The sequence below is a fragment of the Molossus molossus genome, unplaced genomic scaffold (genome assembly GCF_014108415.1).
Source record: "Molossus molossus isolate mMolMol1 unplaced genomic scaffold, mMolMol1.p scaffold_m16_p_15, whole genome shotgun sequence".
In the NCBI taxonomy this organism is placed as follows: domain Eukaryota; kingdom Metazoa; phylum Chordata; class Mammalia; order Chiroptera; family Molossidae; genus Molossus; species Molossus molossus.
In genome coordinates this window covers 28,533,371-28,549,054 of record NW_023425350.1, presented here as the reverse complement: position 1 = coordinate 28,549,054, position 15,684 = coordinate 28,533,371, and the positions used below count along the sequence as shown (strand labels likewise).

The window sequence follows — 15,684 nt, the reverse complement described above, 5'->3', positions numbered from 1 at the left end:
TTGGATGAGGCGCCCTGGCCGGTTTGGCTCAGCGGTTAGAGCGTCAGCCTGTGGTCCTGAGAGACCCGGGTTCGGTTCCCGCTAAGGGCGCGTACCTCGGTTGCAGTTTGTCCCCGGCCCTGGTCGGTTGTGCGGGTGGCAGCCACTCGATGTGTTCCTTTCACATCGATGTTTCTCTCTCTCTCTGTGTTCCTCTCTCTCCCTCCCACTCTACCTGAACAAAAAATGGAAAAATGTCCTCGGGTGAGGATTAAAAAAAATTAAAAAATAAAACCTTGGATGAGGCTTTCAGGTGACCTTTTCCCAACCACCGGCTGTGAGAGGCAACTGAAAAAGCATGCTGCTAACTTAACTCCAAAGAGTTTCAGAGGAACCGGCTTCCCGTGTGGGACAGTTGGTACTCTGTATAGTTCTGGGAGTCCTCCAAAGGAACATCTACCTAGGATGTTCCTTCAACCATTCCATCATTTTGTAAGCACCTAATTCCTAGTAATAGATCAAATCCAGATTGGTTTCTGTTTCTCTCACCGACTAACATTTTTCGTAGCATTATTTTTTCTGATATATCTCCTCGGGCAACGGAAATAAAACAAATGGGACTAAAAAGATTTTGCACAGCAAAGAAAATCATTAATAAAATGAAAAGACAATCCACTGAATGGAAGAACATATTTACCAATGATATACCTGATAAGGGGTTAAATATCCAAAATTTGTAAGAACGTATAAAACTCAAAACCAAAAAATCCAACTAAAAAATGGGCAAAGGACCTGAACAGACACCTCTCCAAAGAAGACATACAGATGGCCAACTGACATATGGAAAAACGTTCAACATCACTAATCATCAGAGAAATGCAAAATAAAACCACAATGAGATATCACCTCATGCCTGCGAGAATGGCTATCTATCAGCAATAAACCAACAAGTGTAGGCAAGGATGTGGAGTGGGAACGCAGACTGATGCAGCCACTGTGGAAAACAGTATGAATTTTCCTCAAAAAACTTAAAAATTGAACTGCCTTATGACCCACCGATTACACTTCTGGGAATATACCCAAAGAAACCCAAAACACTAATTCAAAAGAAGAGGTGCACCCCTATGTTCACTGTAGTATTATTAATAATAGACAAGCAATGGAAGCAACACAAGTGCCCATCAGTAGATGAGTGGATAAAAAAGCTGTGGTACATTTACACAATGGAATACTACTCAGCTGTAAAATAATAATAATAATAATAATAATAATAATGAAATCTTACCCTTTGCAACAGCATGGATGGACCTGGAAAGTATCATGCTAAATGAAATAAGCCAGTCAGAGAAACACAAGTACCATATGATTTCACTTACATTTGGAGTCTAATGAACAAAATAAATTAACACAAAATAGAAAAAGACTCATAGATACAGAGAATAGACTGACACTGTCAGAAGGGAGGGAGGTTGTGGGGCTGGGTGAAAATGGTGAAAGGATTAAGCAAAAACAACTCATAGAGAGAAACAACAGTATGGTGATTACCAGAGGGAAAGGTGGGGGAAAGTAGACCTGACTTGGGCTGGTGAACACACAATATAATACATAAAAGATTTATTATAGAACTATACACCTGAGCCCTGGCCAGTTTGGTTCAGTGGTTAGAGCATTGGCCTGCGGTCCAGAGGGACCCAAGTTCAGTTCCCACTAGGGGCACGTACCTCGGTTTCAGTTTGTCCCCAGGGTTGTGCGGGAGGCAGCCACTCGATGTGTCCCTTTCACGTCGATGTTTCTCTTTCTCTCTCTTCCTCTCTCCCTCCCACTCTATCTGAACAAAAAATGAAAAAATGTCCTCAAGTCAGGATTAAAAAAAAACAAAAACAAAAAACTGTACACCTGAAACCTATATAATTTTATTAACCAATGTCACTCCAATAAATACAATTTTAAAAAATAAATAAATAACCTGGCCAGGGTGGCTCAGTGGACTGAGCATTGTCCCATGCCCAGGTTGCAGGCTCGATTCCCAGTAGGCGTCATGCAGGAGTCAGCTGATCAATGTAGCACTCTCACATCAATGTTTCTATCTCTCTCTCCTTTCCTTTCTCTCTTAAATAAAAAAAATATAGAGAGATGAGAGAGAGAGAGAGAGAGAGAGAGAGAGAGAGAGAGAGAGAGAGAGAAAGAGAGAGAGAAAGAGAGAGATGTATTTTAAAAACACAAAATTTTGCCCGGCCAGTGTGGCTCAGTGGTTGAGCGTCGACCCATGGACTGAGAGGTCCCAGTTTGATTCCTGGTCAGGTCAAATACTAAGGTTGTGGGTCCAATCTCCAGTGGGGGCGTTTGCAGGAGGCAGCCAATCAATGTTCTCTCTTTCAACAATGTTTCTATTGCTCTCACCCTCTCCCTTTCGAAAAAAAAAAAAATTTTTTTAAAGCTTTAAAGGTTATGTCATCCTATTAAAACACACACACACACAATTTTAATGAAAACCTTTAAAAAAAAGCTGCCATTTTCTGTGCATCTCATCATTTACTAGACACTTTATGTAATTTCTCAAGACAAGGAGGGCAATAAGGTAGAAAGTATTAGCAAGCCCTTGTAATGATGAAGAAACCTGGCCAGTTAGCCACATAAAGTTCTAAGAAATTAAAGAATGAAACCAAGTTAACAGAAGTCACAAACTTTTGTTACTAGGCATTCCATAAAGAGAACAGAGGACAAAGGGACAACACAGAAACAGAAATCTTAGAAGAAAACATCCCTGACCTGAAAAATAAAAGTTCTCCCTCACACTAACATATTCACCAAAAATGCATAGAATGGTTACTAAAATAAATCCAACATGTAAACATATTAGGATAATTTCAGAATGCCAATTCTAAGAGAGAAAAACCTCCAGAGGAAAAAAATGTGTTACCTACAAAAGAACAAGAATGAGATTGACGTCAGACTTCTTACCCACAACACTGATTCCACAAGACAATAATACAACTGCTTCAAAATTCTAAAGGGGAAACTTTTGAACCTAGAATGCTATAAAGAGCCAAATTCACAGTGCAGTGTGATGGTAAGATAAAGACCTTTTTTTTTTACTTTAAATTTATCTTTATTGTTAAAAGTATTACAAATGTCCTCCCTTTTATCCCCCATTGACCCTCTACACTCTGCTTCCACTCCCTCATGCCTAAGACATTTTTAAGGCATGCAAAGATTTAATAAGTTCATCACCCACAAACACTTCTGAAAAAAAATTTAGATGAGGGCATATGTCAGAGACCTGGGTTCGGTTCCCGCTAAGGGCATGTACCTCGGTTGCAGTTTGTCCCCGGCCCTGGTTGGGTCATGCGGGGGGCAGCCACTCGATGTGTCCTTTTCACGTTGATGTTTCTTTCTCTCTCTCTCTCCCTCTCTGTCTATCTGAACAAAAAAATGGAAAAATGTCCCTGGGTGAGGATTAAAAAAAACTGAAGGAGATCCTAATTGAATTGTCAGCTGCTAAATCATTTCAAAAATCACTTTTGATAAAAAACTACTATATGATTTTTTACATACAACTCAAAAGAACACAAAGAATGAGATAGGGATTTCTGCTGCTTTGTTCACTGCTCATCACCAGAGCACATGAGTGTGTCCAGAACACACCAGGGGCTCAAAATCTATTTGATAAAATCAAATAACGAGCGAAACTCCACCATCCTCATCTACTTAAATAAAAAATTTTGTCAAAATCTACACCTATAAACTCCAAAATCAAGAAGGAATCAGTGCCAAACCCTGCCTCATTCTAGCAATGAGTTACAGTAATGCAAGGACTCATTAACTAATTTGGATAAGAGCAAGCCCCATCCATCCTGTTAAGAGATAATTTCCAGTAAAATGTATTTTTATGTTTAGCAATTATCAAAAATTTTATAATATTTGTACTACAATTATAAACCCAAAAGAAATTAACACTCTGAGCCTTATGGACATAGAAAATATAAACAGTTTTTACATTTTAATTAACACATCTATTTTTGTTACAGAGAATGACATGACAATGATGAAAACCATCAAATATAAAATACATAAGGCAAAAATTCTTGGGGAAAACAAATGGAAAGGAGCTCAAGGAAAAAAGGGGATTATGTAAAATTTTAAACTGTTAAAGAAGAGCTTGTGCGTGCATTTTTTAAACCTGTGCTAGTGGGTAAATTGTTGCAATATTTCTTTTTTACCAGAATACTTAAAAGTGTGATATAACAATTTTTAAATGTCAGTATTACAACACACTAGAAATATCTTTGCAACTGTTTAAACTTAGATGAAAAATTTTAGATGTCAACTTGAAAATGTATATGGGAGTAAAAGTTTTATAAATTATTAAGGGAGCCCTGGCCCGCCTGGCTCAGTTGGCTGGGTGACATCCCGTACATGGAAAGGTTGCCAGTTCCGTTCCCATTAGGGCACGTGCCCCGAGTGCAGGCTCTATCCCAGGCAGGGGGCGTGAAGGAGGGGGCCGATGGATGTATCCCTCTCACCTCATGTTTCTTTCTCTCTCTCTTTCCCGTTCTCTCTCTAAAAATCAATTAAAAATCTCTTCTCTTGTTTATAAATGAATGGACTACACAAATGCCAATGACAAAAGAGAGAATAGGAGTAGTTAACACACACATTAAAAAAAGAAAGAATTGAAGTAAAAACCATTTTGAGAAAGATATTTTCTATTATTTTTTAAAAGAATCCCTCTGGCCCTGGCCAGTTTGGCTCAGCAGTTAGAGCGTCGGCCTGCAGTCCAGAGAGACCCGGGTTCGGTTCCCGCTAAGGGCACATACTTCGGTTGCGGTTTGTCCCCGGCCCTGGTTGGGTCGTGCAGGTGGCAGCCACTTGATGTGTCCCTTTCACGTCGATGGTTCTCTCTCTCTCTCTCTGTTCCCCTCTCTCCCATCCACTCTGTCTGAACAAAGAATGGAAAAAATGTCCTTGGGTGAGAGTTTAAAAAAAAAAAGAATCCCTCTGGAAGAACAACCTTTATGTACTTGACATGGTAACTGCAAAAACCGTTAGAAAAGCAAGGGGAAATGGACTGATATACCTAACAGAAGTAATCAACAGATCAGACAAAAGAATTAAGCTTATTCATGTGAAAACATATTAGGTTAAAAAAAAAAAAAAAAAAAGATGTATTTACAGAGGAAAATATGTCCTGAATGAGATATGAATTGCTGTCTGAGATGAAGGAAACTACTGAAGACTGGTGATAGTTAAGTAGAGTTTCATTCTGTTCTTCTACTTTTTTTTTTTTAATTGACTACTCAGAAGTGAATAACAGCATTACACAGCAAAACCTATGGGAGGCAACCACAGGTTCTCAAAGAAAAATATGTAACCTTATCCCTGGCCAGTTTGGATCAGCAGTTAGAGCATGGCTGGTTCAATTCCTGGTCAAGGGCATGTACCTGGGTTGCAGGTTCAATCCCTGACTCTGGTCAGGGATCATAAGGAAGGCAACCAGTCCTCTCTCTCTCCCTTCCTCCCTCCCTCCTTTTCACTCTGTCTCAAAATCAATGGAAAAATATGCTCAGGTAAGGATGTACAAACAAAAAAAAGAAAGAAAGAAACTATATGTAACCTTGAAAACATTTACTAGAAAGCAAGAAAGAGAAAACAAACAAATCTGCCTCCCCCACCACCCAATTTTTCCTCCTAGTATATGATAAAATTACCTTGCCAAGTTCATACTAAAGTCCTATTAGGACTTTGATTTGAATTTCATTAAAATTAAAGCTTAAGTTGGGGAAAATTCAAACACAATATTGAATATTTTAAAGAATTGGCTTCTGATTTTATAACTTCTACAATTTCCCAAGTTCATTAATTTTTGCTTTTATATTTAATTCCTTCCTTCCTTTGATATTTCTCTTCTATCTTGAATGCCTGGCTTTAATAATTATTTTTGGTCATTTTTTTCAAGGGTTGTTTTGAAGGCTTTAAATTTTCTTATGAGTATCAATCACTCTTGCCTCATCCTATAGGTTTTAAAGAATTGTGGTTTTGAATCACCACAACTGCAGAATTTATTTCTCCTGTAGCACAAAAACTATTTATAAGCATGTTTTTTAGATTTCCAAATTGGATAGTAACAGCTGGTTTTCCTTTAATTGTTAATTGTTTACATCATTGCTTTATAGACAGAATACTTGTGCAGCTCTTGCTTTTGGTTTTTGTTAAAAGTTTTCTTTGGGCCTCATTTACAGACAAATGTTATGCCCTGGTTGGTTGCTCAATGGTTAGAGCGCCGGCCTTCGTACCAAAGGATCTTGGGTTCAATTCCCAGTCAAGGGCATGTACCTGGGTTGCAGGTTTGATCCCTGGTCCTGGTCGGGGTCATGCGGGAGACAACTAATCAATGTGTCTCTCTTACATCAATGTTTTTCTCTCTCTCTCTTCCTCCCTCCCTTCTACTCTGTCTAAAAATAAATAAAAAGATATCCTCAGTTGAGGATTAACAAGAAAAAAATATCTTTTTTTTTTTTGTACATGCCCCTAGCGGAAACAGAACCCGGAACTCTCTGGTCTGCAAGCTGACGCTCCAACTGCTGAGCCAAACCAGCCAGGGCAACAAGAAAATTTTTTAAATATAGATAAATGTTATGAATTAACAGTCTATTCACAGTCTGCCTTTTAACAAAAATTATTTCATTCACATTTTTGTTAATCACATGTTTGGACTCATTCTGGTCATCTTAGTGTTCTTTTTCCCTCTTCTATTGAGTTGGGAATCTATTTAGGACCATTTTAAATTTATCTATTAACCTAGTAACCAAGATAAAGTAAAATCAAATGATTTATCTGTATCTTTCCACGAGTTACTCTTAAATTATGACATAACCAATATGAACTTTCTAGCAATATAATAAATTGAACAGTACCTATAACCTCTCTTTTCCTCAAATAACAGGTTTGTAGAAGACTTTTACTTCCCTTCCCCATTTCTAGTGTTCTGATAGTCTGGAATTTTATTCTTAAATTATTGCTTTATATCATACTTCTTGTGTGTTGAAAATACCTGTATTTCGTTGTTCATACAGTTACTGAACTCTCAACTTAAAAAAATTTGCTCTTCTAGTATCTAAGAAATCTTGATCCTCATTCCTTTGATAACTTCTCTCTGAAAAAATTACAGCCCTGGACTGTTTTGCTCAGAGGTTAGAGCGTCGGCCCACAGACCATAGAGTCCTGGGTTTGATTCCCGCTGAGGGGACGTACCTCGGTTGCAGTTTGTCCCCGGCACCTGTTGGGGTCATGAGGGTGGCAACCACTCGATAATGTTGATGTTTCTCTCTCTCTCTTTCTCTTTCTCTCCTTCCCACTCTATCTGAAGATAAATGCAAAAATATCCTCAGGTGAGGGAAGAAAAAAAAAATTACAGGATCCTCACTTTCTCTGTCAAAAGAAAATGAGGTTTACTTTTTCTTTTATCCTCACCTGAGGACATTTTTGCATTTATCTTCAGATAGAGCGGGAGGGAAAGAGGGAGGAAGAGAGAGAAACAGTGATGTGAGACACATCAAGTGGTTGCCACCCACACGACCCCAACCAGGGCCGGGGACAAACTGCAACCAAGGTACGTGCCCTTAGTGGGAACAGAACCCAGGACTCTCAGGTCTGCAGGCCAACGCTCTAACCACTGAGCCAAGCCGGCCAGGGCGAGGTTCACTTTTAAAAAAGCTAATAGTTCATCAGATAGTTTCAGTAGGCAGTTATAAGTTTAGACATTAGTTCTAAACTGTCATTAAAAATATACAAAAGCAGCCCTGGCTGGTTTTGCTCAGCGGTTAGAGCGTCGGCCTGTGGTCCAGAGAGACCCAGGTTCAGTTCCTGATAAGGGCATGTACCTCAGTTGTAGTTTGTCCCTGGTCCTGGTTGGTCGTGCAGGTGGCAGCCACTCTGTGTCCCTTTCACATCGATGTGTGTGTGTCTCTCTCTCCCCCTCTTTCTCCCTCCCACTCTATCTGAACGAAAGTGGAGGGGTGTCCTCAGGTGAAGGGGGGGGACAAACACACACACATGAAAACCGAAAAATCCATTATGATCCTGTTTCAGTTATCTATTACCCAGTGACAAATCACCCCAAAACTTAGTGACACAAAACAACTACTTTACTTTGCTCACAGCTTCAGTGGGTAAGGAATTCAGACAGGACACAGCACAGAAGTCTTGTCGTGCCCCAATAGGAACTCAAATGGCAGAGGCTGGATCAGCTGGTGGCTCTTTCAGCCACATCTGGCACCTGGGATGAGCCAGGACTGTCAACCATACAACCTACACAGGGTCTTTCCATGTGGCTCAGTCTGCTCAAAGGACGGTGGCTGAATTCCAAGCAGGAATAACCTGAGAGCAAACATTCCAAACCACCAGAAGGAAGCTGCATGGCCTTTTATGACCTGGCCCTGGAACGCACACAGCATTACTTCCACCATACTATATTGGTCACAACCCACCCACATTCAAGAAAATAAGACATGGCCAAGTCATCAAACCTAACTGCTAATATTAGACAAACACAATCACATGCCCCCTATCACACATTATTCCTGTGGCATCCCTACAAAAATACATAACCTGAATCTATCCTGAAGAAACATTAGACAAACACAATTTGTCATATTCTACAAAATAACTGGCCTGGTCTTCAAAAATGTTAAGGTCAAACACAAAGACTGCCCTGGCTAGGTGGCTCAGTTGGTTGGAATATTGTTCCATACACCAAAAGGTTGCGGGTTCCAACCCCAGTTGGGGCACGTAAGGGAGGCAACCAATCGATGTTTCTCTCTCACATAGACGGCTTTCTCTGTCTCTGCCTCTGTCTCTCTCTCTTCCTTTCTCTCTCTAAAACCAGCAACATATCCTCTGGTGATGATTAAAAACACACACACACAAAAAGACTAAGGAACTGGTTTCATATAATGGAGACCTGACAAAATACAATGTGTTAGCCTAGATTTTATGCTAGACTAACAAAAAATACATATAGCTATGAAGAACACAACTGAGAGAGACATGAAATCTGAATAAGGACTACGAATGAGATAATAGTTTTGTATAAATATCAGGTTTCCTGACTTGTTTACTACACTGTAGTTATGTAAAAGGATTTCCTTGCATTTAGCAAGAACACACTGAAATTTCCAACTTATTTTTAAATTGTTCAGGAAAAAATATACATATATTTATGTATAAATACAATGACAAAGTCAACAGGGCAAAATGTTATTTGTTAAATCTGGGTATAGGGTACATGGGAGTTCCTTATACATTCTTGGCTCTCCTTATAAGTTTGAGGAAGGCCATGTTTTAGAAATACACACTGAGCCCTCGATGGTGTGGCTCAGTTGGTTAGGCATCATCCCGTGCACCCAGAGATTGTTGGTTGGATTCTGTCAGGGCGCATGCTGGGATTGTGGGTCCGAACCCCAGTGAGGGGGCATGCAAGAGGCAGCCAATCAATGTTCTCTCTTTTCGATGTTTTTATCTCTCCCTCTCTCTCTCTCTCTCTCTAACATCAATAAAGAAAAAGAAATTTTGTTATGGGTGAGAAAGGTGAAAGGGATTAAGAAATATAAATTGCCATTTATAAAAACAAGTAACAGGATGTAAAATACAGTATAGTCAATAACATTGTGATAACTGTATGTGGTGTCAGATGGGTATTAGATTTATTGGGGTGACCACTTCCTCAGGTATATAAATGTCAATATTGATATCAACTGTAATTAAAAATAATTTAATAACAAATAAATAAGTAAAATGCTAAAAATAAAAAAAAAGAAAAATATTTTTTGCCCTGGCCATTTTTGCTCAGTGGTTAGAGCGTCTGCCCATGGCCAATGAGTCTCAGGTTCAATTCTGGTCAAGGGCAAGTACCTCGGTTTCGGTTCATCCCCGGCCCTGGTTGGGGTCATGCTGGAGGCAACCAGTCGATGTGTCCCTCTCATATCGATGTTTCTCTCTCTCCCTCTCTCTCCGTCCCTCACACTCTATCTGAAGATAAACAGAAAAACAGCCTCAGGTAAAGATTAAAAAAAAAAAAGGGAAAAAAATTTTTTTTAAAACATGCAATACCTGACTATTTAGTCAGGGGCACTGATTTAAGATTGTCAAATTAAAAAATGACAACAGGCAACACAATAGCCATCCAGTGTGAATGCCCTATCTGAACCATAAACATATTTTTGGTGTGCTGCACAATTTTAGTAGTTAGCTTATGTGTGCTATGAGATAAAAAACAGTGAAAATTTCTGGTCTTGATTAACCAATTGGTCATGTGCTAATAACTGTTAAAGCAAAAGAAAATAAATAAATAAATAACTGTGAAAGCAGAGCAATGGAAACACCTGGTACATTATATGATTCTCTGCACTTTTGTGTGTTTGAAACTTTCTGTAATAAAAGCTTTAAAGCTCATAATGAAAACTTTCTTAAATGGATAAACTAAGGCTCAGGAGCCTCGCTGGTGTGCATCAGAGGATTGAGCATCGTCCCATGCACCAAGAGGTCAAGGGTTTGATTCCTGGTCTGGGCACATGCCCGGGTTGCAGGCTCGATCCCCAGTAGGGTGTGTACAGTAGGCGGCTAATTGATGTTTCTTTCTCTCTCCCTCCCACTCTCTCCCTTTCTCTCTTTCAAAAAAAAAGGAAACATTTAAAAACAAAAACAAAAACAGCCCTAGCTGGTTTGGCTCAGCAGTTAGAGAGTTGGCTCAGCAGTTAGAGAGTTGGCCTGTGGACCAAAGGGCTGCAAGTTATATTCTCAGTCAAGGGCACATACCTGGGTTGCAGGACCAATCCCTGGCCCTGGTTAGAGTCATGCGGGAGGCAACCAGTAGATATGTCTCTCTCACACTGGATGTTTTTCTCTCTCTCTCTTCCCCCTCCCATCCACTCTATCTAAAAATCAATGGGACAATATCCTCAGGTGAGGATTATAAAAAAAAAAAAAACTAAGGCTCAGGAAAATTAAGTGGCATCCACACCCAGAATTTCAATTTGGAAATCTTTCTACTATATGACACTCTCTCCATTAGTCCTCTCATAATCCTCTTTATAAAGCATGAACTATTCAGGCAATTTTATTTGTTCTTCCCATGTTAAGTTTTAGTCAATACCAACAAAAACATATAAAGATACCTCTAACTCCAACTTACTAAGACATATCAAAAAATAATTAATAAAAACAGGTAAATGTAAATAGAAGTAATCCACCCAAAGAGATGCTCTATAATTATTGAGGAGGTAGAAAAACCAACTGACATTTTTAAATTTTTTTTCTTTATTGATTTTTTTTAGAGGGAGAGAGAAATATCTATATGAGAGGGAAACAGGATCAGCTGCCTCCTATAAGCCTCCTACTAAGAATAGATCTGGCAACATTTGGGTACACGGGAAGATACCCACCTAACTGAGCCACACCAGCCAGGGATAGTATGTCATTTTAAAAAGCAATTATTTTGGCTACTCTGTGGAGTAGCCCATTCTCTATCTCACTGCTTCACTAATAAACTCACTTTCACATAAAAGGAAAAAAAAAGCGCCCTGGCCTGTTTGGCTCAGCGGTTAGAGCGTCGGCCTGCAGTCCAGAGAGACCTGGGTTCGGTTCCCGCTAAGGGCATGCACCTCAGCTGCAGTTTGTCCCTGGCCCTGGTTGGGTCTTGTGGGTGGCAGCCACTTGATGTGTCCCTTTCAGGTCGATGTTTCTCTCTCTCTCTCTTCCTCTCTCTCTCTCTCTTCCTCTCTCTCCTTCCCGCTATATCTGAACAAAAAATGGAAAAATGTCCTCAGGTGAGGATAAAAAAAAAAAAGCGATACTTTTGGCCTCATACATGAGGAACAAACATGAATACCCTAATCTGTCGATATATAATTTGGAAATGTTATACAACAACATAATGAGTATTTTGTATACAAAAATAGAAATTAAAAAACACTATGAACTATATAGCAGGATATATAGTAGGAATTTAACTTATGAGACAACCACCTGCCTGTTTAAATTGGCAACACAGTGGAAAACTAATTCTCAAGCCAACAGAAGAGAACAAACCTGTGCACACAACGGCCTCCCTTACCCATAACACATCCCTTCTAGAGCTTCAGGATCCCCAAGACCCATTACAGATCACAGCATCAAACTGAAAAATGGCTTTCAAAATAAAGTACATATAGAGTCCATATATGCCTTCATTCTCAAATTTTAAATCACTTTTTTAATCATTATGTTTGTTGTTTAAAAAACAAAGGTGTTAAAATATGTTAATGCTATTGATTGAACAACAACAACAAAAAAAACACAATACAGATTAAACTATAAACAAGGGGTCAAACATATACCAACTATATTTAAATTTTAAAACATTTTTTAAGTATCAGTGCTCAGAGTTTTTATTTATAGGAATGACTAAATATCACTTTGTATTTCTTTTTCTAGCAATTTTATTACAAGCCTAATACTATAAACATATAATAAATATTCAGAATTTTTAAAGACATAAACATTACCCAGTTATTTAGAGTGGGGGGGAGGAAGTCCTTCAAGAAATACCAGTGAAGTATAAATTTCCTCCTATTTGTACACTCAAACCACCATCAGAGATGGCAAAACATTGGCCTGATTGTCTGCTAAAGCCTACTTGCAAAGATTTCTATTTCAACATGTTAACTAATTAAGAAACATATAGTGCAACCTAAAAAAATATACTAAAACCAAGCACCAGCTCGGGAGGACGGTGACAATGAGGGGGAGGGGAGAAACATCTGTAACTAAAATAAATAAATAAAATAAAACCAAGCACCACCCAAAAAATTACTACCATCTAATCTAAGAGTAATACAAGTGAGAAAGCAAAAAGCTATAGGTAACAAAAACGGTTGTTTTTCCTCACATTGTAGAAAATGAAAGACTTAAACATTTTTTTATTAATCCAAGAAAAAAAACAACTTACTAGCATGCTTGTCTGCAAGCATTATAAGCGTGTTGGAAATATCTCGTCGTCTATAAAAGCACACTACTTTTGCTTCCACGTTGCCAGTTGCAGTCTAAGAAATAAGAAAAATAAAAGACATCTGTACTGAATATTAGATTCAAATAGTTTATGAAACAAAACTAGATAGAGCACAATTACAAGATCACTCTCATTTACACTGTATTAATCACAACTGCAGGATAATCAGAGAGCTAAAATACCCAAATAAGGATAAGCAACATTTGTTCAGGTTCCATTTTGAAACTAAAATGTCAAACATAAAATAACTTACCGGCATCAATTAAACTAAAATGATGCGACCGTTTTAATGAATGAACAAAGTCAGATATAGTTAAATCTGATTAGCATTAGGAAACTAATCACAAAAACTTCAGCAGCCACAACAGAACTTACTTAAGACAGTTAAACATTACTTCCTCCAAAACCATCCCAAAAGCACAGGCTAAGAGTAAAACCACCCAACCCTCTCCTGAACCATCCCCACATTGGACTGATGATGAAGCTCTGTAGGTACAGGGCAGCCATCATGCAGAATGGACCAGGTGAGTTACTTGGAAAAGCATTTTCCAGCCCAAGGGAGTCTATGAATCCATAATAGTCAATAATCTTAGTAGTACTTACTTTACTTTCCCATATGAAAGTATTAAAAACCTTGAGTTATGAACACTGAAACTCTTATTTCTTTCTGACTACAGTCTAGAATACAATCAATATTGTTAGGTTGTAATTTACTGCAGCTGGGGCCCAGGCTCCAACTCTATTCTTTATGAATTCTGAGAGCTTTTGAGAAGGTCAATCATTCATTACATAGTTCCTTATAAAAATATATAGAGTACAATAAAAAGCTACTGTGATTTCCAATTTCAAACACATTTAAAAACAAATTTTCAGAATTTCTCTAGGCTTACAGATATAATCAGACTATAAAGAAATAAGAATATATATGTGCTACAGTAAATTTGTCAATTTTATGAAGTTCAGCAGCACTTTTAGAGTGAAAAATAGTCTTATAGAAATACTGCCCCTTAAAATTGAAATCATACTAAATTCTAACCAAAGTGCTTCTATATTTCACAATATTGTGATCAAATACATCCTCTAGAAGAAATGATCCAGCAATCTGATAAAAGAACAGGCCAATATTTACATATTAGTACAATCTATCAATGACCTCAATTATAAGCTCTTTATTTTTGTCTTTTTTTTTTAATCTTTACCTGAGGATATTTCTCCATTTTATCTTCAAACAGGGCGGGGCGGGGGGTACACCCATTCGAGAAAGACATTAATTGGTTGCCTCCCACATGACCCTGACCAGGGCCCGAGACCAAACCACAACCAAGGTATGTGCCCCTGACCAGAATCGAACCCATGACTTTTGGTCCACAGGCCGACGCTCAAACCACTGAGCCAAACAGGCCAGAGCCATTTTTGTCTTCTTGATGACACAAAAGTATGTTAAAAACCCAAAACAAAAGTTTCAAGGAATATTTTTTTCTGCCTCACCAGTGAGTTCCTTCCATATAAACTAATTAAATTCTTATTAAACCTGCTTGGGTTGGAAGGCATAGTTCAAAATAAATATTCGCTTCTGAACTATGTACACACTTTGCTATTAAGTAGTTTCAACTACAGTATTCCTCTACAATACATACAAACACATACACAAAACCTCAAGCATCTCTAAAGCTGACCTACCCAAATTACAGCCCACGCTGTTATATACTACGTAATAAAATGAGTACAGGATTGAGAGTAAGTGTGTTGAGTAAGTGTGTTATAACATTTGAGAGTTAATTTTATAGCTATTGAACTTTACAATGAAAAATGGAGGCTTATACATTTACAGGCCTATTTTAAATTTAATTTTTCTACCTTTTAAATTTTACTTAAAGCATTCTGAGATAGTGAAAACTCTTTACCACAAAGAGTTTGAAAAGCACTGCTCTAAGGCCTAAGTTAAATATTTGATATATATAAAGTCTGGAGATATATATCCTTTGGTTATTCACCAAATTTTACAGAGAGAGAGAAAAGCAATTTGTAGTTCCATTCATTTATGCATTCATTGGTTGATTCTTGTGTGTCTTGACCAAGGATGGAACCTGCAACTTTGGTGTATCAGGAATGATGCTGTAACCAGCTGAGCTAATGGGCATGGGCTCACCACATTTTTTTTGAGCCCGTACTAGGTGCCTAAGCACTGAGCTAAGCAGTGCAGATTCATGGTGCCTGCCTTCACTAAGCCTCCACTCCAGCAAGGATTCCTGGTCACGTTATCTCCTCTCCAAACTTTCCAAAACCCAGTTACAATCTTGTCCCTCACCTAATGAGAAACCTTCACCATTTCTCCACAAGTAACACATAAAGGTAAAACATCCCTGAGAATACTCCCAGCACTATTTCCCTTTACTTCCTGTCCCTTCCAGACTCTATTTCTCACTCATGGAGACCTGTTGGGGAAAGAACTGAAAAAGCCTAATGGAGGAAATAGGGTAGAGGGACCTCAACAGGTGAAGCCTGAAGGACTGAGTTGTCTAAGGAAAAAAAAACCCTGAGCAAAAACCCACAGGTGGGAAAAGTGGGGACATGTATAAATAAGAACCCACGATGGACATCAATTTCTTTCCTGGATTTTTTTTCCTTTAGGTTGCAGCATCTTAAATCTCTATTCTGTCAGA

The 15,684-nt window shown here is 38.5% G+C and overlaps 1 protein-coding gene across 1 annotated transcript in view; it reads right to left on the bottom strand.

The window, feature by feature from the left end:
• The window catches only part of MTA3 (metastasis associated 1 family member 3), a 154,317-nt gene that overhangs the window by 130,984 nt on the left and 7,649 nt on the right, over nt 1-15,684 (bottom strand). The window contains exon 3 of the mRNA XM_036262258.1: nt 12,962-13,055. Within this exon, the coding sequence (XP_036118151.1) occupies nt 12,962-13,055 (94 nt within the window). The remainder of the gene's footprint in view (nt 1-12,961; nt 13,056-15,684) is intronic.